Source organism: Chelon labrosus (assembly GCF_963514085.1).
Source record: "Chelon labrosus genome assembly, chromosome: 2".
Classification (NCBI taxonomy): domain Eukaryota; kingdom Metazoa; phylum Chordata; class Actinopteri; order Mugiliformes; family Mugilidae; genus Chelon; species Chelon labrosus.
Genome location: NC_140338.1, coordinates 31680430 through 31707545, shown reverse-complemented (window position 1 = coordinate 31707545; position 27116 = coordinate 31680430). Strand labels below are relative to the sequence as shown.

The window sequence follows — 27116 nt, the reverse complement described above, 5'->3', positions numbered from 1 at the left end:
AACCATCTAATTCTAAACATATTAACCCACTCTCTATGTTGGTCTACATTTGATTTTTCTCTGCACAGCTATTTGCGCGTTTAGTGTCATGTTTCTAGCTCGGATGCATCGCCGTGCCACACCCAAGCTCCTGTTGCAGGAACAGACGAGGCTCTGCATTCCCAGACCATAATACTCCCAGTGCTCCTACTATACTTAAATGATCTTATATTCCAGATATGTCAGGAAAAAAGGTTTTCATTAACATCACATCTGTCTATTAATGTTTTAATTAGTGACCCATGTTAGAAAAAAAATTATAATGGGTCTAAAATCTAAAGAAACCTTTTAATGTATTGGCAATAGCAGGCAAAACATTTGAGAAGCTGGTCATGAATATTTAGTTTCTCTCAGCCTGATAAAGTGGTTAATCGATACTCAACGCTGTTGGTGGTTCTTTCTTTCTTTCTTTTTTTTTTCACGCTACAAACTGATTACTCAGTCCGCTATTTCTGTTCTGTTATTTCCTATTCCTTTTTTTTGTGCATTATTACTGAGTGCACACAGATCTCATGGTTATCATAAAGGAAGTTCATAGTGAGCATTCAGCATGTATTAGTCTTTTGAAGCCTTCACTAGACAGCACGACATATTCATTGATCACAAATTGAATAAAATACTAATTTATGAGCTTCTTTGTCGTTTTTAATTGTCCAAACACAACATTTGCTTGTTTTAAATGTCCACATTTTGATTTAGGGCAAACTCAGCGACAAACTCACAACTCCTGATTTCTACGTGGAGCTCGTGAACGCAGCACCAACCTCACAGACGCACACACACACAGAGCGTGAGAAGGGGGCGGGGCCTCCAACTCACCTGCGAAAAATAAAACTGGGCGGATCAAAGGTGCAGATCATCACCGAGCCACTCCTGAGCAGCTGGACCGTCTGACAGGGCAGAGACTCGGCTGAGGACGGAGTACCAGCGGCGCAGAGGCGTTTGTTTCCACCAGCAGCTTCTTGTTTTGCAAAAAAAAAAAACGAGGTGTCGTCGAGAAGGACAGCGCTGCTGCAAACGCGGACACAGGAAGAGCTCTCACCTGCAGTGCCTGCAGCTGAAAACCAGGTGTGTTCCCTCTTATTGTTTTCTTGTTCCTGCAGCTACAGAGACCTGAGTGGCATTGTCCGTGTTTCCAGCAGATGGAGACGACTTTCAGTTTGAAATTTGGAGTTTCAAATTATAAATGAACTGGGTTGAGATGAGAAATGTGGCGCACCTGGCCAGGTGTTCACAGAGGAGCCCTGCGCATGCTCAATTATCTCCTTTTTCCTCATTATTGATGCAGCTTGTGTAAAAATTACTTTGAAAGTTGAGACAGCTCACTTCTGTTCATGTTTCTCACACCAGTACAACCAGTCAGATCTGATGCAGCCATTATCAAACCAGTTGATAAATGGTGTCATTTAAAACATCAGCTTTGGTCTTTTTGGCAGGAAATAATATTCACACTTCACAACACCACCAGCATTACCAAGACAGGAAAAACAGGCTCATCTTGTGCAATGAAAATTCATGTTTTCTTCTTCGGAATTCACTGTTTAGCTTATGTCTCTATAGATTCACCAGTGCGGTTCGTCAGATGTCAGGTTTGCATGACATGAACTTTTTTTTTTTTCCTCTCTTCATTAAACAAACGCTCACACCCAGCTGCTGTGTGTGTGTGTGTGTGTGTGTGTGTGTGTGTGTGTGTCTACCCTTAGGGCACTAAATTGGCAGGCAGTTACAATAGACTCTGCTTTGTGTGAGCCATGTGGAGTTACTGTCTGTGATCAAACTGGTCTTTGTAGACCGATCCCAGCTGGACGGTGATTCTAGTTCTGACTTGTAAAGGCAGTTTTCTGATGCTTCTTCCTCTTTTGGTCGAGCACAGAAGCCAAGCAGCAGCAGAAACGCCCTCTCAACCCCCATACTCTGTTATTTGCCCAGAGTAAAATGCGGATGTTTAAAAATGTTGTCTCATTTTGTTTTGTTGTAGTTTCACACCTTGCTCATGCTGCTCCGCCCCACACCCTGAACATTTAAGAAATTAAACATGCCGCTCACACTTCCCCCCCCCTCACCGAATCCCTCGTGTGTTGTGTCACCCCACCGGCCTCGTACGAGCGGCCAGGCTGCAGATGGCTGGGCTCTTGGCGTTAGGTAATAGCCAGGAAGCTCGGATAAAGCGGGGATTGAGTGGGCGCCAAGAACAGGAGAAAGCAGGAGAGTGGAGATGCTCCTGCAGGAGAACACCAGAGATTAAGGTGGTGAGGGCAGACAATAGGGAACGCATGTGTACGCTGATCAGGTTGAGGGGATCTGCCATGACGCTGCCTCTAGTGCTGGGTGTGATTTTTAAAGAGGATGTGTTGGATTCTGGATTTGAGCGACTAGAGTCGACACAGAAGAGTAGATTGGAAGACTGAAGTGGCTCGTTTTGTCATTTTCAACCACAAGAGTGTCAAAATGTGCAGAGGCCAGAGTTTGTGCAACTTCCTGAGGAAGTTTGTTCATGGACGGCTTAAACAGCAAAGCCACATGTGAATGTCACAAGTTTTCTGTGTGATGGTGTGGGGATTTTAGTGTGGTTATTAATGAGGCCCTCACGTAATCTAGCTGTGAAGATACGCGATCGCTCTTAGTCATCTGTGGCCTCTGGTTTACGGTGCCGCTCGATGAAAGCAGAAGAGATGTCGGCGTGTTCCTCTTCCTCCCCCACTGATCTTAAAGAGTCTGAGCACATAATGAACTTAGGAGAGACACAGATGACACCTTCTGCACTGATCCCTTTATCCCTCACTGTATAAACACACACTCTATCCATGTCTTTATCTCCCTCTCCGTACACACACAGCGTACTGTTTTTTATCATCCGTCCTCAGCCTTTCCTCGCCATCTGAACCCATACTCGGAGCATCCAAGTGCTGATATTCTCCACCTCAATATAGTCTTCTCTGATGTTAATGCAGCAGTGAGACGCTTCCTCATTGTCTGTCTTATATGCAACAAAAGGCAGTGATGTACACACTCTTTAATGCTGCACAGCCTCTAATATTGCCTTTTTTAGAATCCATTTCATTAATATGTACAGAAGCCAATAAAGAATATTTTTGTTTTAAGGCCATCTTTCATGAAGTAACTTTATGTAGAGCTTTTTTTTATATAGTTTTATTAAAACATAGCCCTTTAAAGTAAACTCCAGATGCTACTAGTCACCCCTTTTGTCCGTTACTTTTGCGTCTTCGTTCCTTTTTCTCCTTCTCCTTTCTCGTTTTCCCATCAACACTCTCATTAAAAAGAAGCTACGCTTCATTTATGGCATAAAAACACAGAATCTGTTCAGACTCTGTATGTCCTGATCCCGTGGGCGAAAGCGGAGTCTTTTTTTAGATCACTTTTAGTTTCTGATGCAGCGTTGAGGATGTGTCCAGGGTGTGGTCGGGAAAATGATGACATTTCTCTCTCTGCCCAGACTTGCTCCCACATTCCTTCACCACCTCTCTGCCTGCAAAGCATCCCTCCGCTGACCTCCATCCAGACCTTCGGCTACCTTTAACTGCAGAAAGCGTTTAAATGCATGGAGCGGGATTATGTGTAACGCCTACACATTTGTTACCTCTGGCGGAAATTGGGGGATCTGAAAAGAGGGTCGTGTGTAACGAGCAGGAGTCGGGAATTTGTGGAATCCTGTGTAATGAGTTGGTGAGGAAGGAATGTGGGCCAGACAGGGAATGAAGAAGAAGAAGAGAGGTAGTCAAACTGTAGAGCTCAGCTGGAAAGTGACTAATAGTTATGTCTGATTGTGTTGAGCCTCAGGTTGTCTGTATAATGGTAAGGACTGAAATGAATCATGTTTGTGATGAGCGCTGTCGTACAGTTAGGTTTAAATGTAAATTAGCTGCATGTTCATAAAATAACACAGTGACAAACATCAGCAAACAGCTGTTGCAGAGATAATGTGCCCAAACCTGTGCTGCGCCTCCTGACAACCCGGCAGCGTACACCACCTCAGAGAGTGCCGTCTGTCTCTGTGCACGCACAACTCTTAAATATTCATGAGAGAAGTTTGAAGCTAAAACTCATCAACCAAACTTGGCACACAGACCTGCGTGCATGGTGAGTGACGGCTGCACAACAAGCAGCGATGACGGACGTTAATCATGTCACCGACACGGATGTAGATGTTGTACACTGAAAGTTGTTTTTCTTTGGGCGGTATAGTACATTGAAACACTGCAGATAGAGAGTGGAGTGAATAAGCAGTCTGATGATGTGCCCTTGAGCAAGGCACTTAACTCCCAAACTCTTCCTTGGGTGCAGCACACATCTCTGAGTCTGCGCAGTACTCTTTGTGTGTACAACTGGATGGATTAAATGCACATTTTCTCGATCATTCCACTTCATTGATTTAATATTTGATTACTTTTACAGCATATTTAGTGTTAGAGATGTCAGGAAGCGTGGCAATCAGTCTCTTAAATCACTGTGATCACTAAGCATTGTCTGTGCCCGTCCCAAGTCTGGAAAGGTTTTAATCTGAATCTCAATCTGCATCAAAACATGATGCATTAGGCGGTGATGCGTGATTGGCTGCTGGTTGGTTTCATATCCGCATTCTTCCCCAAGAATAAAAGACCTTTGCGCTAAGTTATGTCTGTTTGAATTTATCATGGTGCTGATAAATTGCTGTGGTTTTAGTGCCATCAAACTGCAGCATCACTTGAAGTTCATCATTTGAAAGGTCGTGCCTGCTTCATTTACAGAAATCTGGTAACAAACTACAAAGTAATATAGAAAATCTTCTTTTGATGCTTTTATAGATCTGAAAGATTGCATCTTTGAATTTGACCTGTGAAATAAAAGTGTTGTTGACACAGGTGTGGCCTATAATCATAAAGCATTTGAGTCTAAAATCAGACAGAATTTGCATTCCTGCAGAATAAACATAATGATCTAGTGTAGTCTGGTGTATCCTGTTCTTATCAGAATATCAGTCTGGTAACACAACTTTTGGGGTGTGTTTACAGAGGAAAAAAAACAAAAACGCTGCACACTAATGAATAGTGCTCCAACCAGTCTGAGCCATTTTGTTGTAAACAAATTTAACCTCAATGTCACGAATGAAGACGTCACACTTACTTTTCTGTCCTTCACTGCATAAAACTCACTCAAACAATTTGATTGACCCGGCAGAGCTTTGCCAGAGCATAATCAGTTCCAAACAGAGCGACTCCCGACCAACAGTCCACCACAAAACAAATTGTGGGCGTGGAAAGTTTAGGCTAGCTTCTAGGCTAGGAGATTTTTGTAATTTTTATAAAAAGGATTTTTGTAAAGCACACTGCTATATCGATTGCCTGACAAGATCTAAAGTACAGGGTCTGATACAGCTTCTGTAGTGACTGGTCCAATCATTTGAATCTTCTCTTGTCTCAAACAAACATTCCAATTCTCCTCAAAAGATGAAAATGACTTCATTTTTGTTTAAATCCTTCTCTTCCTCTGTCCTAAAGCTACCATGACGGACGCAGACAAGTTCCTGTATGGGGACCGCAGCGGGTTGAACAACCCTCTGGCTCAGGCTGACTGGTCCACCAAGAAGCTGGTATGGGTCCCCAGCGAGAAACTGGGCTTCGAGGCCGGCTCAGTCAAAGAGGAGCAGGGAGACGAGTGTGTGGTGGAGCTGGCTGACTCTGGCAAGAAGGTGAGAGCCGAGAATTTGTCTTCTCAGCCTGAATTTGTCTTTTAGTGTCAAGGGACGATGTCCTTAAAAGGCAACCAACCTATGTTTCATAGTAGAAACCTGTACATCTCATTCAGGAAAGCCTGTCCAACAGATGCCTTGTTTTTGTCGTCCTCAGGTGAAGGTAAACAAGGATGATATTCAGAAGATGAACCCACCCAAGTTCAACAAGGTGGAGGACATGGCTGAGCTCACCTGCCTGAATGAGGCCTCTGTGCTGCACAACCTCAAGGAGAGATACTACTCTGGACTCATCTACGTGAGTCTGCACGGATACCTGTGTATCCATGTTTATTTAGCGATGCCACAAATGAGTATTTGCCCAGACTCTCATGTTACAATCTTCATGACATTTATATGTGTGCACTCATTGCTTTGAAGTGTTAACGCTCCATCATCTTCTATCTCAGACGTACTCTGGTCTTTTCTGTGTGGTGGTCAACCCGTACAAGTACCTGCCCATCTACTCTGAGGACATTGTGAACATGTACAAGGGCAAGAAGAGACATGAGATGCCCCCTCACATCTATGCCATCACAGACACGGCCTACAGAAGCATGATGCAGGGTACCACTGTCTTATATCTGTAAAAACAGCATGTACACACACATAGTACATTGACACCAGCACATATAAACAGCTGGTTTTAGGGCTGCAACTAATAATTATTTACACTCAAATAATTAGTAAGTAAAACATATCAGAAAATAGTGAGTCCAAAATCCAAAGGTGTTTTCTTTTTTGTCCCACCAGCAGTCTAAAATCTACAATATCACATTCAACACAATAAATATACACATCCAAGCAGCAGGATCCAGAGAAAGTTTGGCTTTAGTGTTTGACAGATGATTTAACTGGCTGCTACAAAACAAAGCAAACACGTGTTGCGTGTTTTCTACTGCCAACTTTCTCACCTGATGTGGCTTCTCACGTTTCTCTTCCTCTCACAGATCGTGAGGACCAGTCCATCCTTTGCACGTACGTCACTCTTTTCTTTTGGTATCTTTGTTAGTACCCAAGTCATTTCTTAAGTGTCAAGTTGAGATTCATACAACATGTTTGTTGGGCCAAGCATAGATTTAGTTTTCTCCTCAGGATGCACACATCAACTTTTCAAGTCATATATAAAAACGGTCATAGCTGCTCGAAAGCAATCTGAAGGGTATCGATCATAGTGATGAACCTTTATTAATAATATTCAGCTTGCTGTTCCTGTTTAATAAAAATGATCTCTCATCTGAATCTCTCTTTGTATTTGTGCAGTGGGGAGTCAGGAGCAGGGAAAACAGAAAACACAAAGAAAGTCATTCAGTATCTCGCACATGTCGCCTCCTCCTTCAAGTCCAAGAAAGACCAGGTGAGTAAAAGCCTACTGTTTCTGTTTTTCCTTGTCGCACCCCATTATTTTTGTCTTTCCTCTCATGTCCTCTGCTCTCCCCTTCCTCCCCGGTCTTCCTGTTTGTAGATTTCCTCATAAGTCCATCTCTTTAATGTAGTGTACATGAACAAACATTGTGGCGACTGCTGAACATTCCTGTTTCAGGCCTCGACGTGCCTGCCTCACCTCTGCGGTGGGTTGAAGTGAGGCAGAACGCAGATATGTGTGTGGGAGTGTTGTACCGCTATGCTAGATGTAGATTATTTGACAAGACCTGACATGAAACCTTTGATAAATCATTTTTTCATGATTGTCAGTGACACCAGGTTTCCTCTGCAGTTATGTCATTTGTGTGTTGGTATCAAATGTGTTGAACTGTGTCTTCTTTTTTTTTTTTTTACCTCTTCTCCAGGGCAGTGCTGTGTTATCACATGTGAGTTCATCGCCCTGACTCCATCAGTGTCTGTACTACACTACTAACAGCAAATATGTCTTTGTCTTTGTCTGGGTATTGAAGGAAATGCATTCAGTCTCAGAAATAGCCCGTTGCTTAAAAGGAGCAGTTTTACATATTGGATAATGGTCATAGTGACTTTCTTGCTTAGAGAAGATTATTGTGGCTCGTGTCTTTTATGGTAAATATCAAGCTGTGGCCAGTTATCTTAGTTTAGCATAAAGACAGGAAATGTAAGGAAAACTGCTAGCCTTGCCTATTCATGCCTCTAAAACTCGCCAACATGTTATGACTCGTTAGTTTAATCATGACTGAAACGGAAGTTTACAACACAGGCTGATGCATATCTCTTCATAAAACCATTGCTGATCATTTTGGGACTCGGGCTCACAAATCTATGAGATTAAGATTATGCCATAATCCATAACTGCAAAGAAAAAGTTTAAAACCCTGAAATCTTATTTAAAAAAAGATTTGTCAGTCTCAAACAAAGTTTGGAAAGCTGTATTATGTTATTTTGTTTTCTGGGTTCCCTTGTAAATAGTGATCTGTAAAAGCAGCTGTGTCACATTTAAAGTGGAGTTTCAAAAGGGGGAAGCTGTCCCTTGAAACTGTGAAGGATGTATTGCACAGTTCTTTCAGAGCTGACTTTACAACATCCACTTTTCAGATATTTGACCATGCACTTGTAGGCTTTCACTTTGAATCTCCTAACAGCTGGAGGGAATGTTTGCTCTATATGTTACTCTTTAGATGAGACTGACAAACGTTTTTTGCGATCTCTAGTGATGATCTCATATAAATCCTTCTATTTCCAGACTTCACACAAAGCTAAATTAACTAGCCTTTCACCTTGGTTTATATTTAGCGTGCAGTTATAATTGGTCTTCTTGAAAGGAATACAAATAAGTAAATTTTGCATAAACTATTGTTTAAATACGAGGAGAAAAAACAGGAAAAGAAACTACAACAGTGAGACATTTTCCCAGCAGGTTTGTGAAGAGTTGGGCCTTTTTAAAACACAAAAACAGGTTTTCCACTGATTGTTACGGGTTCAGGGAACAAAGGGGAAGGTCATTTACACTTCCAGAGCAGAGCTGTCAAGCAGTAACTTTATCTGAGGTTGAACTGTGCTGTGGTGTTCGCACCTAATTTAAAGCTGCATCAGGGGCAGGTTTCCCACTCTACCCAGCAGCAGTTTATCTTCTCAGGATCTGGTCAGTCTTGATTTAGCCATTGTCAGGTTGTAATATGCACAGCGTTTCATGCATTTCCTCTGGGGGATCTTGGCTAACCTTCCTGTATGCTTCTTGCGTTGTCTTGTTTGTGCCTGCATGGACAGAGACAGTCTTACAGGCTTTGGAGCTTGAGTGGGCTTGCTATGCTCGGGAATGTGTGTCGGAATGTGCAGGATTCAGTCTTTGCTTGTGTGTATGTGTGGTTGGTTGTGCAATAATAAAATTCCCTGCGGTCATTCTTTTGAATCCGAGGCTGGAATTGTTTTTAATAAGGTGCATATGTTTTTGTTCGTACCTGGGTTTATTTGTACTCTCAGATCTGCAGCGCTGCATGAAGAAGGTATGATTTAAAGTCATGTCTGCTTTAAAAATGTCCATCTACAGTTTAGTCTAATTCTTTCTTTTGTCTGTCAGGGGGAGCTGGAGAAGCAGCTGCTGCAAGCAAACCCCATCCTGGAGGCCTTTGGGAATGCAAAGACTGTCAAGAACGACAACTCCTCAAGATTTGTAAGAATATATTAAAGGGCTGCTTAATCCATTTTCATTAGTGTGCTTACATGAAACTAGGCACTTGGAAGAGGCCAATTAAAAAAACAAAAACAAAAACAAAAAACAGACAAACAAAAAAGTAATGGTGAAAAGCAGCAGATGTTGCTCAGTCTCTCAGTCAGACTTTCACTGCCTGGTATGTATGACCCTGGGCTTCTCCTAATGTCTAACCAATCATTACATCCATCTGTCCTTAGACTGAACACACCTTACTTTGAATTCCAAACCCCACTTGAAAATACAAGCGGCCTGTTGTCAAGTGCAGGACAACATAACCCAAATTTATCAGACTTTGACAAGGTGAACACTTGGTAAACTGAAGGTGCTTTCACAACTAGTTTGCTGTTTGAAGCTGAGAGCATTTCTCCAGCAGGTTGATTCGTTTGGGCTGGCGTGAACACGGCAATCACGCTCTGTTCAGGGACAAATGAACCGAGCTGCAAGTAGTTAGGGTGGTATGGAAGAAGGTCATGTGGTCTGATGAGTGACAGATGAAGTGATGCACCCATCACCCAGTGGTCAGACTCTCCCATCATCAATACAAGATCTTGGTGAAAAATGAATGCAACACTGGATGGAAATAAATCTGGTGACATTGCAGAAGCTTATTGAAACAATGCCACAGAGAATGTTAGAGAAAGCTAAAGGTGGTCCAACGACATATAGTGTGTGGCCTTTTTTTTTTTTTTTTTTTTTTTTTTTCTGGTGCCTTTTTTTTGGCCAGGCAGTGTATTATAGAATTAGATTTGCAGAGTAGCCCTTATAAATGTTAGAAATGTTGCAACATATACAGTATATACACAGTAAACAAACACAAGTCCTAGTGCTAAATGATTTCTCTTCTCTTTCAGGGAAAATTTATCAGGATCAACTTTGATGTCAATGGATACATCGTTGGGGCCAACATCGAAACTTGCATCCTTTAAAACTTACTTTTCCCAAGACTTCTGTATTTATCTTCTAGTAGACCCTAGAGCCAAAACTGAGCTAAAGACACCTAATGAGGGCATTTAGCGCATAATCCTGAAAGCAAACAAGTGTTTGTTTGCTGGAATGTGCCTTGCCCTCTGTCATTTAGTTCATAATAATTTTAATTTTTACTTAATTTGTTCCATGCACCATATGAGGATAATACCCGCTGAAACGTTAACTCTATTAAAACTAGTTTGTGTCACAGAGTCTTTTAATAACACAGAGCCTGCAAGATAAGTGCAATCTTAATTGTGCATTCATAGTTCCAAAACCGTTTTGAAATAAGTCACATTGGAAAACAGCAATTTAAAGATGCTGCTGTTTTGTATTATCAGTTTTGTTTTGTCCTTGACTGAAATATCGTCAGATCTGCTGGAGAAGTCTCGAGCCATCAGACAAGCCAAAGACGAGAGGAGCTTCCACGTCTTCTACTACATGCTGACAGGAGCAGGGGAGAAGCTGCGCTGTGAGCACTGAAACCATTTTATTACAACACCTACAACAAACTGGACTACATGAGGAAGATGGAGTTGATGGTTGCAAAATAACTGGTTGCATTAATCGTTCTACGTGACTTGCAGTTCAGTAGCAAGAACACTTTTTAAACAGGAGTCTTTGAAGAATTTAATTCAATGGAATTGACGGCTACGAACGATGTTCCTTTTTCACAGATCAGTTATGAAATGCATTTTGACCTAGAGCTTTTACCTGAGCTTACCCCTAAAGGCTAAACCCAAGTGTCCTCAGCTTTACAGAAATGAAATGATCAGCTGTCAATAAACAATTCTCCTTGCTCTTTATGATACAGCTGAGCTGTGTCTAGAGGACTACAGCAAGTACCGCTTCCTGTCCAATGGAAATGTGACAATCCCTGGGCAGCAGGACACAGACATGTTCACTGAAACCATGGACGCCTTTGAGATCATGAGCATCCCAGAAGAGGAAAGAATTGGTACCTGTCACCTTATTTGTTTAACCTGTTCTTGATTAATCGATTCAAAGGTTCCTGTATTCCTACATTGTCAGCAGTTTTCCATTCATTTGAGATGATTGGCGGTTTAAATGGGAAAGAAAACGGTCAGATTGTCCCATTTGAGATACTATTTTCATTTTTGGTCATCAAAATAGTTTCTAATGATTATATGCAACTTTGTATGTGCAAATTTGAAGGTAGTCTAATGAAATGTTGCCCAGCTTAACATACTTGAATGTAAAAATAATCCTGTATTTTTTTATTGTTTTTAGTTTGTGGGTTCTTTCCTTTGCAACACACACTAATGTCTCAAGTTTCTCTCTCAGGTCTGTTGAAGGTGGTGTCGGCTGTGCTGCAGTTGGGGAACATGAGTTTCAAGAAGGAGCGTCACTCTGACCAGGCCTCAATGCCTGATGATACCGGTACACACCACCATCATCATCATTATATTTTTCTCTGTGCATGTTCTTTGGCTAAACAACTAAACTAACTAAAACAAAGTCAGCTGGATTGTAATGCACACTCCAGGCCAGGACTCAGCAGTCCACCTACACCTGGAGGACAAGTGACACTTGTTAGAAGACAACAAATTACACGTTTTAACCAAAAAGGAGTAAAGGAAGCCATCTATGTAAAATTGGAAAACATCTCTCTAAACGGGAGACTGACAAAATGATCAGCTGCTTACAGCACAGTCTTAACATCTGTCCCCAAAATGTTTCTTCCTCACTTGCATCTCGAGTCTGGAGGTCCTGGGTTGTTACAGAAACACTAATTGTGCAGAAACAGGCAGGTGACTATGTGGTTGTTAACAGACCCTAGACAAAAGAGTTTCAGACCACCAATATATGTTCCTGATAAAGGCCTAAACTCTCCACCAGGGATTTAGAACTGAAGAAAGCACTTGGATGAGTGGTGAAACATCTTCACTCGCCCTAATGTCCAGTCGTCTTTGTTTTCTACATTTTTCTGTAATCTTTCCATTTGATTCATCATTTACATCTTCCAATGTGACCCTCATGTTTCCCCCCCAGCTGCTCAGAAAGTGTGTCACCTGCTGGGCATCAATGTGACCGACTTCACTCGAGCTATCCTGTCTCCTAGAATCAAGGTGTGCACAGTTCAGAAAGTTCACGAAGTCCTCGTTCACAAGGCTGAATTCAAAATTAGCATGAAAAACGTTTATTTATTTCCTATTTCTTTTTTCCAGGTCGGCAGGGACTACGTCCAGAAGGCCCAGACCCAGGAGCAGGCAGAGTTTGCTGTTGAGGCGCTGGCCAAAGCCTCTTATGAAAGGATGTTCCGCTGGCTGGTCCTGAGAATCAATAAAGCCCTGGACAAGACCAAGAGACAGGGAGCTTCCTTCATTGGCATCCTAGATATCGCTGGATTTGAGATCTTTGAGGTAAAGTATTTGGCACTTGACAGATTCAGTTTTTAACTTTCATTTTATGATCAAGCGGTGGAGACTCTGAAGGACCTCAGCTACTCTGTTGGAGTGCAAAACATAATGCATATTAATCGTTTTGGTGCACTGTATAAAGTGGCTCAGAGGCTCAGTGTTGAGAGATACAAGAACTAGACAGATGACAGAGATAAGATAAGAGAGGGCACAAAACAAACAGAGGGGCATATACAAACATTTTTTACAGTTTTGGTTTAAAAATGACTAAAATGATTCAATGGACAGAAAATTAAGTAAGTGATCAAATGCCTAATCATTTATTTTCCAATTCTCTTCAACAGCTCAACTCGTTTGAGCAGCTGTGTATCAACTACACTAATGAGAAGCTGCAGCAGCTCTTCAACCACACCATGTTCATCCTGGAGCAGGAGGAGTACCAGAGGGAGGGCATTGAGTGGAGCTTCATCGACTTTGGCCTCGACCTGCAGCCCTGCATCGACCTCATTGAGAAACCTGTACGATGTCTCCTAGCTGTTATTCCTCCTCAGGCCTCAGACAGTAACACTCACAGCACCCAGCTTAACCTGGAGTGACATTTAAGATTAACACTTACAAGCCTTCTGGTTTTATTCTTTCATGTTCTGCAGCAAACAGTTGTGCAGTACAAGTTGAGGCATGTAGCTGTGTGTAGATTATTAGATCAGAGAGCAATTCTCTGAACCGCAGACTTACGTGCCTTCTTGTTCTTTGCTTGTCACAGGCTGGTCCTCCAGGCATCCTGGCCCTGCTGGATGAGGAGTGCTGGTTCCCCAAAGCCACAGACAAGTCCTTTGTGGAGAAGGTGGTTCAGGAGCAGGGAACACATCCCAAGTTCCAGAAACCCAAGAAACTCAAGGATGACGTAGATTTCTGCATCATACACTATGCTGGAAAGGTCAGACCATAAATTTGCATTGTTATTGTTGATTATTTTTCAAGTTAATTCATCTATCTTGAATTTGAAGAATAGTTACTTACCAGAAGAATATCTTGCACTAAAGTTTGAACTTAAGTCCTTCATAAATACTAAAGCACCAATGGTTTAGTGGTAGCCTCAGTGTTTCATTTTAAATCTCTATCATGGCGCAGGTGGATTACAAGGCAGATGAATGGCTGATGAAAAACATGGATCCCCTGAATGAGTGTGTGGCCACTTTGCTCAACCAGTCAACAGACAAGTTTACTGCCGACCTGTGGAGAGACAGTAAGTGATGTAACTGAATTTATTCATGAGAAATGTTGAATTTAGGTTAAGTCTAAAATGTGAGAAGCCTGCAATGTATTTCTAACATTTGATGTGCTGACAGTGTTAAAGCTACAGGATTTCATTTCTTTGTGCATCTATCAACCAACGTGTGTATTTGAGAACACTAAGTTTCAAAACTAAAATGAACCAGTTGCAGAATAATTGACGGTGGCTATAGTCAGACAGCATAGCAGAGTGTTATTTGTTGTAAAATATCCTGACAATAATTCTGTTCATCCTCACAGTGGACCGCATCGTCGGTCTTGATAAGGTGGCAGGAATGTCGGACTCCATGCACGGTGCGTTCAAAACCCGCAAGGGCATGTTCCGCACTGTGGGCCAGCTGTACAAGGAGCAGCTGAGTAACCTCATGGCCACACTCAGGAACACCAACCCCAACTTTGTCCGCTGCATCATCCCCAACCACGAGAAGAAGGTACTCAAGGAAGGACAGCACAATAATAATAAGCCTGCACACTTCAGCCTGTATAATTTTAACATGGAAAGGATCATGATGCCCACTATTAATTGCTAATAAAGGTCTTCTTTTATTCTGACATGAAAGCAGCCCACCAAACTGCTGAAACACATTTTAATAATGTAATAATCTAAGAAATATCCAACAAATCCTTAATTGGTTCTCTCTTCAGGCTGGCAAACTGGAGTCTCACCTGGTTCTGGACCAGCTCAGATGTAATGGTGTCTTGGAGGGGATTCGCATCTGCAGACAGGGCTTCCCCAACCGTATCGTCTTCCAGGAGTTCAGACAGAGGTGAGAAACAAAAGTAGATGGATTTGTAAACACCACTCATTTTATTCCTTTCCAGTATGACCACCCTCCTTTCACAACATTTTCAGACAAAAGGTAAAACTGACGCACATTTAAATATCATCATCCTGATGTAACCAGAAGACCAACTATGTCTGAACTAGGGGTTGTACAGACTAGTCGACTAGTCGGTTTGTCGACTTTGTTGCTGTTCCATTGAGCTTTAAGCATGAAGTTGACTAGTCACTGATCACGTGATCAGCGGTTCTTCAAGTATGTGGAAATACTTCACTTAAGATGAAGCCCGTTCTTCATCTGAAAACGCTTCTGGTAATGCTAACAGAGGAAAGGGCCAAATGCTCTCGACAGCAGATTAACAACTTCACCAAACATCCTGTGGTAACAGAGAGAAGGAGGCTGCACATCAACAATTTGTCAGTGAATTTCATTGTCTAAAGTCATTAGACCTTCAGCTGCTATCCACTGAAAAGGCTTCAGAGATATACCAATTTTGTTTTACCCAGCTACACTATCCTATCATACAACACACTGTAAAGCACTATTAAATGCTATTGATGGTGCTGAGTTGCAGCCTGTATTTATACACGCTATAGTGCACAGTACATGGTGCGTGAGCTGTCTGTCTTCAGCATATGCATTCAGGTCAAGAATATAGATTTTATTGTTGCAAAGCATTACTTTTTACTGTGTTTTTATTAGATTCAAGATTCAAAGAGTTTATTGTCACGTGCACGGTGTAGAAACATATTTCACTGTACAATGACATTCTTCTTTTGCCGCCCAACCAAATGACAACAATATAAACAAAAATCTTAGAAATTGAAGTACATGATTCTAGACTCCTGACAGCTGTTTAGGAGTCTGATGGCAGTGGGTGAAAAGGACTTCTTCAGTCTAGAGGTTCAGCATTTCACACTCCTGTACCTGTGACCTGAGGGTAGGAGTATGAATAGTCCATGCTTGGGGTGGGTAGGGTCCTTGGTGATGGAGGCAGCTCTGCTGTGGACTCTATGCTTGTATATGCTCTGAGTGACGTCATTACAGACTAGTCGGTGTCGATTTGACTTTAATCACATAATACGCAGCCTTAAAGTATCTGAAGTCGTGCAACCCATAATCTGAATAGGAGACATTCAAGCTCAAGTGCAGACTCAGAAATATGCTGGTCATTTCAAGAAAGACCTAAGCTGTTATGCCCGCTGCCTCATTAGATGGACCTGGATGACTATAAAACATTTAGCTGAATGCAATTATAAAGTTTGTCCTCAGTTTGTAGAAAAATACATAATCTTTACAAGATTGTAATTTATTCTGTGTTTATTCTCTCAGGTATGAAATCCTCACTCCCAATTCCATTCCAAAGGGATTCATGGATGGCAAGCAAGCCTGCGTCCTCATGGTAAGGACAACAAATCGGTTTTAGAATTGCCTCATCTCAAGCCTTGTTTCATGCCTCACCTCTCTCTCTCCCTCCACATCAGATCAAAGCACTAGAGCTGGACCCGAACTTGTACCGCATCGGTCAAAGTAAAGTGTTCTTCAGAGCCGGGGTCCTGGCCCACCTGGAGGAGGAGAGGGACATGAAGATCACTGATGTGATCATCAGCTTCCAGGCCTGGTGCAGAGGATATGTGGCCCGCAAGTATGAGAGATCAAGTCATTTGAATTCATGCATCAGTTTTCAAACGCTTTACTCAATTAGCAGCTGTATGTTTTGGCAACAACTTTGCACACTGCTGACTTTAACTGAGCTTCTCTTCTTCAAATGAATTATATGATGATGAAAGAACTTGTTTTTCTCTCCAGAGCATTTGCCAAGAGACAGCAGCAGCTGACAGCCATGAAAGTTATCCAGAGGAACTGTGCAGCCTACCTCAAACTCAGGAACTGGCAGTGGTGGAGGCTTTTCACTAAGGTAGGATTAATAAAGGCAGTTCAGTTTGGTCACATTCAAATTTATAATTATCAGTGCACCTTTAACCCCTTAACGCCTGAATTGATTTTTCAATTATATAAAGAATTAATTATTTATGTTTTTGCTTGCCACTCCGACCCTAGGAGAAACTAGTGCTTGCAAAAGGTTCCTAGGAATATTTTGAATGTGCAAAAACCAACATTGGAGTATTACATGCGTTATTTCGGCTGCAGTCTGAGCGGAAACAGTGCGTCGCGAATTCGCGACACTAGGCGTGAAGGGGTTAAGGAGTAATAAGTGGCACCCTACTATAAACGTTAAATGTATAAATGTTTTGGCACTGGTGGTATCAAGTCTTCTTAGACATTTTTCTTTTCCGACTCTGTTCCAATAAATTGTCCAAGTGGATTGCCACGTCACTTGTGAGGCATGTCAGTCTGGTGGTGATCCTTCTTCACTAACTCAAAAGAGCTATGCTATTTAATCCAACAAAGTCACCATCTGAACTTTTATTTTTCCTTGTAGGTGAAGCCTCTGCTGCAGGTAACTCGGCAGGAGGAGGAAATGCTGGCCAAGGATGAGGAGTTGATCAAGGTGAAGGAGAGACAACAGCAGGCTGAGGAGATTCTCCAAGAATACGAGACCAAGCAACAACAGGTATATATTATTATTATTAGTAGTAGTAGTAGTAGTATTAGTATTAGTATTATTATTTTTAATTAAACCTGTGCAAAAAAAGTGTCAGATTTACCTGTGGGTCTGCATACTTTCTTCTTTTTTGACTGCATTCAAATTTGGCATGACGAATGAATTGATCAAATATTTAGCAGAAGTCTTTCTACTGATTGGTGCAGAGATTTAATTACATGACTCTCCTCTGGTAGCTGAGTGCTGAGAAAGCCGCTCTTCAGGAGCAGCTCCAGGCAGAGACAGAGTTGTGTGCAGAGGCAGAGGAGATGAGAGCCCGTCTGGCCACTAGGAAGCAGGAGCTGGAAGACATCCTGCACGACCTGGAGTCTCGCCTGGAGGAAGAGGAGGAGAGGGTCGTTCATATGCAAACTGAGAAAAAAAAGATGCAGCAGAACATTACGGTCAGTAAAACGTCCTGATGACAAAATGTATGATGTTTCCTATTTTTATGTAAAACCTGACAATACGTTTCTGATTACACCAGTTGAGCTTGGGAGCTATTATATAAGGGACAACACTGCAAAATGAAAAGTTGCAGATGAACCTTAAATGTATTAATATTCCAGATTTTTCTTTGTCTTTTTATCCAGGACCTGGAGCAGCAGCTAGATGAGGAGGAAGCAGCCAGACAAAAGCTTCAGATGGAGAAGGTCACCACAGATGCTAAGCTGAAGAAACTAGAGGAGGACATCATGGTGCTGGATGACCAGAACAGCAAGCTCAACAAGGTCTCATTCAGCGTGTTAATCTGGACCAGTATAGATCAAATCAGAACCCAATCTCTGAAATAATCCAACATGAGTGCATCTTTAACTCAACAACTAAACCTAGACAAAATTGTCTCTTCACCTCAGGAGAAGAAACAAATGGAGGAGAGGATCGCTGAGTTCACCACCAACTTGGCTGAGGAGGAAGAGAAGTCCAAAAGCTTGCAGAAACTCAAAAATAAACATGAAGCCATGATCACAGACTTGGAGGGCAAGTGGTTGTTGTTTAGATTGTAACTGTGATTTTAATCACCTGTAAGCAATATATTCAGCTTGTCATTTGTTGTTTTTGTTTTTTTAAACGCAGATCGTCTGAGAAAAGAAGAGAAAGTACGTCAGGAGTTGGAGAAGAACCGTCGCAAACTTGAGGGAGACTCCACTGACCTCCATGACCAGATTTCAGACCTGCAGGCCCAGATTGCTGAACTCCGAGCTCAGCTGGCCAAGAAAGAGGAAGAACTCCTTGCTGCACTGGCCAGGTTTGAGTGATTTTCAATGTTTGGGGTTTTTTTGCCAGTAAGACCTTTGGTACTAATGTTTCAACAACAAAAGACACAAGACATTGTGTATTTTCCCATTCTAGATTTAGATAAATTTTATGAACTTTCATGGACTAGCCGTATGTTAATCTCATCTCTTCTCTTTTATTAACCTCCAGGATCGAGGAGGAGGCTGCAGCAAAGAACACAGCACAGAAAAAGATTAGGGAGCTGGAGGCCCAGATCTCTGAGCTCCAGGAGGACCTGGAGCTGGAGAGGCAGGCACGCAGCAAGGCTGAAAAACAGCGCAGGGACCTGGGAGAGGAGCTGGAGGCCCTCAAGACTGAACTGGAGGACACTTTGGATTCGACTGCAGCACAGCAGGAGCTGAGGTAACAGTCAGGCTGTGGATTCTAACGTCTGTTTTTGGAAATACAAGAACAATTAATGAACGGACAATGACTACAATGTATCATTTAGAAATGGGAACATTTTAACATCCTCTTCTTGCAACTTGTTCTTTATTAACTAGTTTTTGATCCATGCAGGTCCAAGCGTGAGACGGAGGTTGCCCAGCTGAAGAAGACGCTGGAAGAAGAGGCCCAGCTTCATGAGCAGCAGATGGCTGACATGAGACAGAAACACAATCAGGCATTTGACGAACTCAATGAACAGCTGGAGCAGGCCAAAAAGGTAATGAATGCTGCAGTTCGAAGAGAAAGGAGCCACCAAATAGCTGAATACCATCAGTAACCTGTCTTGTGTACGTCGGTCCTGCAGAACAAGGTGTCGGTGGAGAAAGCCAAGCAGGCCCTGGAGAGTGAGTGGAACGAGCTGCAGATCGAGATGAAGACCCTGACACAAGGAAAAGGAGAGTCTGAACATCGTCGCAAGAAGGCTGAAGCCCAGGTTCAAGAACTGCAGGTCAAATTTGGAGAAAGTGAGCGACAGAGGCTGGAGTTTTCCGACAAGATGACTAAGATACAGGTATGCAGGGTATTGTCTCAGAGAGGTTTAGAGTGAGAACAATTGACTGAATGCTTTTACAGAGGTAAAGGATGCATTTGAAATTACTGGTTTTGGGATGATCTATAAAGTGGCTGGTTTGATTAAGTTGTTGAGAAGGCCGTGTAGTTTCACCTATTCATTTGTTCGTTGATTTTTTTGTCTGTCTGGTATCTAGTCGGAGTTGGACAACGTAAACAGGCTCCTGAGTGAAGCAGAGGGCAAGAACATCAAATCCAGCAAGGACATTTCTTCTTTCGAGTCTCAGCTGCAGGACACACAGGTATGCACAAATGCATATATTAGTACTATTATTACCTTCCGACACATTCTAGTATGTTTTATAATCTCAAATAATATATTCTATGCTACACAGACTGGCAACATTTTAAATTCACATTCTTAAAACGCAAGTGACTGACTCCTTCCTCTCAAATCTGATCACACAGTTGTTACAACAAAACAATTTTTTATTCAAACAACCATGAATCATTAGATTAACAGAAATATTATTGTAGATTTTACCTGATATTGTTGTTGGATGTTCACTATTATCGTTAATCCAGGGATGTGAATCAGTAGTAACACTGCAAAACGGGCGTGATCATAGCTAATATCTAAAATGTAAACAAATATAGGCCAAATAAAAACAGACTAAATGCTTCGGTTTTGGGATACTTTCTTCAAGCTGCAATATTTCCTTCACTGAACTGTAGGAGCTGCTCCAAGAGGAGACTCGTCAGAAGCTCTCCCTCTCCACCCGCCTGAGGCAGCTGGAAGACGAGCAGAACAGCCTGCGCGAGATGCTGGATGAAGAGGAAGAGAGCAAGAGGAACGTGGAGAAGCAGGTTTCCGCTCTGCAGGCCCAGGTCGGTCCACAGTGTCACTCTTAAAGCATTTATGTTTCATGTCATGTTATGGAAATCATGTGATTTTCCATCATGTGATTGTTTTAGCCAAGTTAGTTGCATGGCTCTGGTGATGTATCTGAACCAAAAGTCCATCCAGGGACATTTCAGACACTCATCAGGATAAATTCCAGCAACTTTTCATACAACAGTATCATCTCTGTGGCTCAGTAGGTAGAGCGGGTTGTCCACGAACCAGAGGGTTAGCGGTTCGATCCCCGGAATGTGCTTTGAGTACCAATAGGTAGAAAAGCGCTATATAAAAGCAGGGCCATTTACCATCTCCAACAATGTGGCTATTACTAGCCACATTGTTGTGGCTGTGATATACATCAGCTATAATTATGTGAAACAAAGATGGTAAAAATGATTACTGCTAAACATCAAGATGCTAGGATATTTCACATTTCTTACAATCATGGCAAAGAGATATGTGTCATTTCACCTGTTGCTCAAGTCTTTTCAGTTAATAAAGAGGAAAGACCTTGCACCTCATCATAGCCATGATTTCTTTTATGTCCATCTAATCCCTCTCAATTCTATTTCTGTCTTTAGCTGGCAGAGATGAAGAAGAAGCTGGAACTGGAGGCCTCATCCGTGGAGGGTGCAGAGGAGGGTCGCAAGAGAGTCCAGCGAGAGCTGGACGGCATCATGCAGCAGCTGGAGGAGAAGACGGCCGCATACGACAAACTGGACAAAACAAAAACCCGTTTACAGCAGGAGCTGGATGACCTCTTGGTGGACCAGGACCACCTCAGGCAGATAGTCTCCAACCTGGAGAGGAAGCAGAAGAAGTTTGATCAGGTATCATCATCTGAATAGTTATTACCTAAAGTAAAATGTGATAATGTACTGAAATGTTTAATATTGTTGTAAACCTTTATTACAGTATACAGTATCAAAAAAACAACGCATGTACCTCAATAAGTAAGGTTTTCACAGAAAATATCAAATAATGCTTGAATTAACCAGGTTAAATGTGGACAAATGAAAATCTTCTGTGTATTAATTCTTATACATAACCATGAGAATAATGACACTTATTATAAGCGCAGGATTTCTTTATTTCTACTGTAATGGGTTGAAAATATCCATCGTCGCTGAAAATTTATTTTTCTTAGCTCTCATTGAGAGCTCATATTTTGCAAACTCAGCATCACACAAATTCGTATGCTCCTTTTCAGATCATATCCTTTTTATATTTTTTCTTTAGATGCTAGCAGAGGAGAAAACGATTTCTACTCAGTACGCTGAAGAGCGTGACAAGGCGGAGGCTGAAGCCAGGGAGAAGGAAACGCGAGCACTGACGCTGGCCCGCGAATTGGAGACCATGACAGACCTGAAGAACGAGGTGGAACGGGCCAATAAAATACTCAAAGCTGAGATGGAGGATTTGGTCTCCTCCAAGGATGATGTCGGCAAGAGTGTAAGAAGACATGACCTGTGTACTTTTACCTGTGTAGAATTGGAGCTTATTATAACCAACTCTTGACCCACACTGATCGTGTGTGAATGCAAACCTCCTTCTCCTGCAGGTTCATGAGCTGGAGAGGTCAAAGCGTGCTGTGGAGCAGCAGCTGGAGGAGATGAGAGTTCAGCTGGAGGAGCTGGAAGATGAGCTGCAGGCCACAGAAGATGCAAAACTGCGTCTGGAGGTCAACATGCAGGCGATGAAGGCCCAGTTTGACCGAGACCTCCTGGCCAGAGATGAGCAAGGAGAGGAGAGGAGGAAACAGCTTGTAAAACAGGTATTAGAGAAGACTGTAACCACTTCTATTTTGAATTTTTACATGAGGTTCAACTGACTGTATGTCCGTCTACTGCTTCAGGTGCGTGAGATGGAGGTCGAGCTGGAAGATGAGCGCAGGCAGCGTACTCAGGCCCTGTCATCCAAGAAGAAACTGGAGCTGGACCTGATTGAGCTGGAAACCCAGATTGATGCTGCCAACAAGGGACGTGATGAGGCCCTCAAACAGCTGAAAAAATATCAGGTACAATTCACACGGAAGTACATACAGACACACAAGCAATAGTATTACAACAGCGAGCAAAGGATAGGGTAGGTTTTGCATAAGTGAATCACGACTAGAAAATGAATATGAACAAATAACAGCAGACTCACATTACTTTTAAATAGTTTGACAGGTTATAATATGAAGTAATTTACTGCCTGTTGGTAATGTTGCTAGTTACACATTTGTAATAACAGGCCTGTATTTAAATATTTAATAAATTGTTAAAAAGATAAAGGGATGTATCCCAAACGGCTTAAGTTATATGGGAACATACCGGTTTATATAATCTACTGAATGTTTGCACCTTCAGAAGTAGGTCTGCAGTCTTTTTAACCATGTTGGCTACAATAACAGTAGTGGCAATTGTAGGTACATTCTTTCGTACAAAGTGTCTGACGTCTGCCTGTCCACACTACAGGCCCAAATGAAAGACCTGATGAGAGAGCTGGATGAGCTGCGTTTGTCCAGAGATGAAGCCGTCAACGGGGCCAAAGAGACTGAGAAGAAGCTCAAGACCTTGGAGGCCGACACCCTGCACTACCAGGAGGTATGAAACGATGGAGACGAGCTCCTGAAAAATCTGATGCAAGGCTAAATGTAGGGAAAGTACCTTACTTGGCGTATTCTCAAGGTCATGGATGGTATTGTATGGAATAGGACATGGTGACAGAATTATATAGAAATCAAAAGGAATTGTATAATTAGACATGGTTTTAACTTGGCTCAAAATGACATGTTTCTCATGTGTAATCCAAAAGCCCCTGTAGTAGAAGCAATATAATATAATTTCCTCTTCCTACAGGATCTGGCCACTGCTGAGAGAGTCAAGAGACAGGCTCAGACCGAGAGAGATGAGCTCCAGGATGAAATTAACAGCAGCAACACCAAGAAGTATGAACCAAATAGAGATAGAGTCTTTATTGTCCTATAAAGGATATTTTTCTTCACACATCAATTCATTCCATAAAAGAAAGACAGCAGCATTTGATGTAAATAATACGTTTATTTACCATTGCATCTTGTGCAGCTAAGGGAAATCTACAGCTTTGTCTTTGTACATTAACAGTCGCTTCTCTTCCTCCCTAGTTCACTGCTGACTGATGAGAAGAGGAGGCTTGAGGCCCGTATCACTCAGCTGGAGGAGGAGCTGGAGGAGGAACAGCTCAACACTGAGATGGTGAACGATCGTCTGAAGAGAACCACGCTGCAGGTAAGGACACTCGCAGCCTTAGTATCTGTTGATTCTGGTGGATAATTTAAACTTTTGCTTAAAGAAAGACAAAACATTTATGTGAAGCTACTGCAGTCACACTGCATTTAACAATTGGTTTTTTGATGTATAACTCAGGTAGCAACACCACCAATAACCAGTAGATGGCTGCACAGTTATCAGTTCAGCACCTTGAGATACTATAAAAGCAACTACGATATTGAAAATAAGTCTTCACAATCATTGAATTCAGTTTATCACATTTCATTTTAGCTGCAGCAAATCCAGAGTAAAGAGCAGGGGCAATAGTAATGTGTAGTGAATTAACACACTTCCAATTTGATCATTGCAGTTATTATACAATAATTAAAATTCCATAACTCAATATTTAAATTGATTCTTTCTTCCAAAGCAGCAAACTGATAAATTACCCTCTCAGTGAAATCAGACCGCTGTTTGTCCCACAGCAAAGATTGTACTTACTATAAGACTGTAACAGTCCTGGTTGGCTATCCTTGGTTAGCACAGTTTACTGCAGAGCCTGCATTTTGTCAGTTTGAAAGAGACCGTTAAAGTTATGTAAAGTTAAAGTTGCATCTTAGAAGTCTGTAGGACACTACGTGACTGCTTCCGTAAGGTCAGCTGTCAATCACAGCGAACCTCATGATGTCACTTCCAGTTTTTATAGCTACTACTTAAACAAAACTCATCAAAAAATGTTTAAATTAACACTTAAACATTCATAAACATTCAAACAATGTGAAACCAACTTTGGGAAAGATATATTTGATGTTATGATATATACTGCAGTCAGCCACCAGGGGGAGCTCATCTCGCTTTGACTTCACTTTTGAGAACCTGTCATTTCATTCATTTTTATATACAGTCTATGAATCAGAAAGGACGGAGAAAGAGATTTTTTCTTAAGTGAAAGATACAAGTTGCAGTGTTAAGCAGTAGTGCAGCTGGTACAGAAGGTGAACGAAGAAAAAGACAGTTTACTACTTCAGCATATACTTGAGTGTAACAGCATCTCAACTGTCTCTGCCTGTGATATTAGACTGAGCAGTTGACCACGGAGTTGGCTTCAGAGCGCAGTACCTCCCAGAGGCTGGAGGGCACTCGTTCTCAGCTGGATCGCCAGAACAAGGAGCTGAAACTGAAGCTGCAGGAGCTGGAGTCAACCATCAAGTCCAAGTACAAGTCCACAATCACCACCCTGGAGGCCAAGATAGCTCATCTGGAAGAGCAGCTTGACATGGAGTCAAAGTGAGTGGAAACCAGTAGCGCAGCAACGTTTTGTACTCGGGATTATACTGGTTTTCTCACAACAATTTTCTACTTATTTCAGGGAGCGCCAGCAGGCATCCAGGCTGGCCAGGCGGACAGAGAAGAAGCTGAAGGAGATGATGCTACAGGTTGAGGATGAGAGGCGCAACACGGAGCAATACAAAGATCAGGTCAGCCTTGTAGCTGCTCTTCTTTTACTTTTCATTTAATTTAAAGGGAGAAGAGGGGGTTTTTAATGACTGGCTTGTATTGTTTTTGGCACTGTATCGATGTTGTTCATGCCAAGTTAAAACTATCCCTACAGGCGGACAAGACTAACAGCCGAATGCGCCAGCTGAAGCGTCAGCTAGAGGAGACGGAGGAGGAGCTGACAAGAGCCAACGCCTACCGCAGGAAGCTGCAGAGGGAGCTGGATGATGCCAATGAGTCAGCAGACAGTATGAACCGTGAAGTCAGCACTCTGAAGAGCAAACTCAGGTAAAATTTAAGAATCCAAGGAGCCGTTCTCCTTTCTTTTTTTTTTTTCTTTTTTTTTGTAATAAATATCATGAAAATTAATTGGGTTAGGGTGTGGCAAGTCAAGGCAAGGGAGGTGTACTGAAAAATAAGATGAATTAAGTTGCGTTATGAGAAATGTAAGATTCTGGGTTTTTGGATGTAATCCATAAACTAAAAGTCAAAGCAGCAGGTGAGATATCCTGGCAACAATCTAGTTCACTATGACATTGCTACCTACAACCAAACCCTCAATTTTTTAGTTTTTAGTCAATAATACTGCGTGTCTCATTTTCTACCTGTGTGCTATAGTTGTGCAGCTCCTGACTGTGTTTAAATTATTTGTTTTTAAGACGTGGGGACTTGCCTTTCAATATGCGGCGTATCTCGAATCGCACAGGCCTGGACGTGGACATGGACCTGGATGAGGATGTGGATGTGCCAGCTGAGACGCCTGAGCCTGCAGCTGAGTGAAAGGGGGAGAAAAGCCAAGAGGCAAATATTTTAATGACCACAGTCGGCAGGCAAATCTAGCAATACATTAGCTATGCAAACGAGGATTAAGCCTTCTACTCCCGTGATTATTTTTCACTTGCATTTATATTTGGCCAAATAATCTTATTAATCTCAGTGAATATAAGCAATGTTTTTCTGCAAAGGCTTAACAAAAACTTCTTTTTGTCTATTTTTCTACTTAATGGGTATATTATATCATAAAATATTGCTCTTGTAGCATTTTATTTGGGCTTGGGGCTGAGGTGCTGTCACTTTTTGAGGAAAACACTGGACATTTTATGCTGGTTTTGCACACAAATGTGTGTTTTTTTAAAAAATAAATAAAAAATCGGGGATTTTGCTGCGGTTACAAATTGCAGTTCACCTTTTATAAATCTGCATCTGTAATGTACATGTTTCTTCTCACTGCGTTATTACCTCTACCAAAATTGCACAATGCCAACTCAGACAACACACAACATTTGAGAAGTTCTTCAGTAGCAAAAATGAAATGCAGTAATATTGGTGAAAATATGGGTACAAATGTGTAGTATGATTTATGACAGCTTGGTTGATGTATTGTCTCTCACCGGTTTCTATTGGTGGTGGTTCCTTATGTAGTAGTTCCCTGTACTATGTTTTGTGCTTTGCTTTGCACTTCAGGATGGGTTTCTATCGGCGCATTAGTCTCTAAATGTTGAGTCCATCATATTTTAGGTAAATATTATACCCTTCCACTGTATTATCAAAGAAATTATATGCCATTGATGCCAACATGGGCTGTTCTGTATTTTATAAAATGCCTTAATGCAATAAATTGAGAAAATATTAAAGGCATTTGATTTGCTTGTCTTTTGTTTGACTTCAGTCCACTAGAAAAGTTGTATTCATAAAAGAAAAGTTTGCATTTGTTCAAGTCTCTTGTAAAAGCAACTGATGCACACTGAAACAGTGAACTGGTTGATATAATCATCCATCCTTTCCATAGTGTTTGTGGGGAAAGTCCCTAGTTTGACAAATCATGCATCTTCCAAAGTAA

The 27116-nt window shown here is 41.8% G+C and overlaps 1 protein-coding gene across 1 annotated transcript; it reads left to right on the top strand.

The window, feature by feature from the left end:
- Nucleotides 1-905: 905 nt before the first annotated feature.
- LOC311500787 (myosin-9-like) lies at nucleotides 906-26919 on the top strand. The gene is made up of 43 exons (XM_084562380.1): nucleotides 906-1107; nucleotides 5535-5725; nucleotides 5883-6023; nucleotides 6175-6331; nucleotides 6715-6742; nucleotides 7028-7121; nucleotides 7555-7575; nucleotides 9249-9341; nucleotides 10235-10298; nucleotides 10723-10821; nucleotides 11164-11307; nucleotides 11655-11750; nucleotides 12363-12439; nucleotides 12539-12733; nucleotides 13075-13248; nucleotides 13494-13667; nucleotides 13862-13976; nucleotides 14264-14454; nucleotides 14669-14790; nucleotides 16138-16207; nucleotides 16290-16450; nucleotides 16615-16723; nucleotides 17249-17380; nucleotides 17608-17814; nucleotides 18004-18141; nucleotides 18268-18391; nucleotides 18488-18659; nucleotides 18839-19051; nucleotides 19208-19352; nucleotides 19440-19646; nucleotides 19843-19947; nucleotides 20381-20533; nucleotides 21128-21376; nucleotides 21786-21998; nucleotides 22108-22320; nucleotides 22402-22563; nucleotides 23006-23134; nucleotides 23390-23478; nucleotides 23674-23797; nucleotides 24858-25066; nucleotides 25149-25257; nucleotides 25392-25564; nucleotides 25936-26919. The coding sequence occupies exons 2-43, from the start codon at nucleotides 5540-5542 to the stop codon at nucleotides 26054-26056; spliced, it is 5898 nt and encodes a 1965-aa protein (XP_084418506.1). The 5' UTR covers nucleotides 906-1107; nucleotides 5535-5539; the 3' UTR covers nucleotides 26057-26919.
- The last annotated feature ends 197 nt before the right edge of the window (nucleotides 26920-27116 follow it).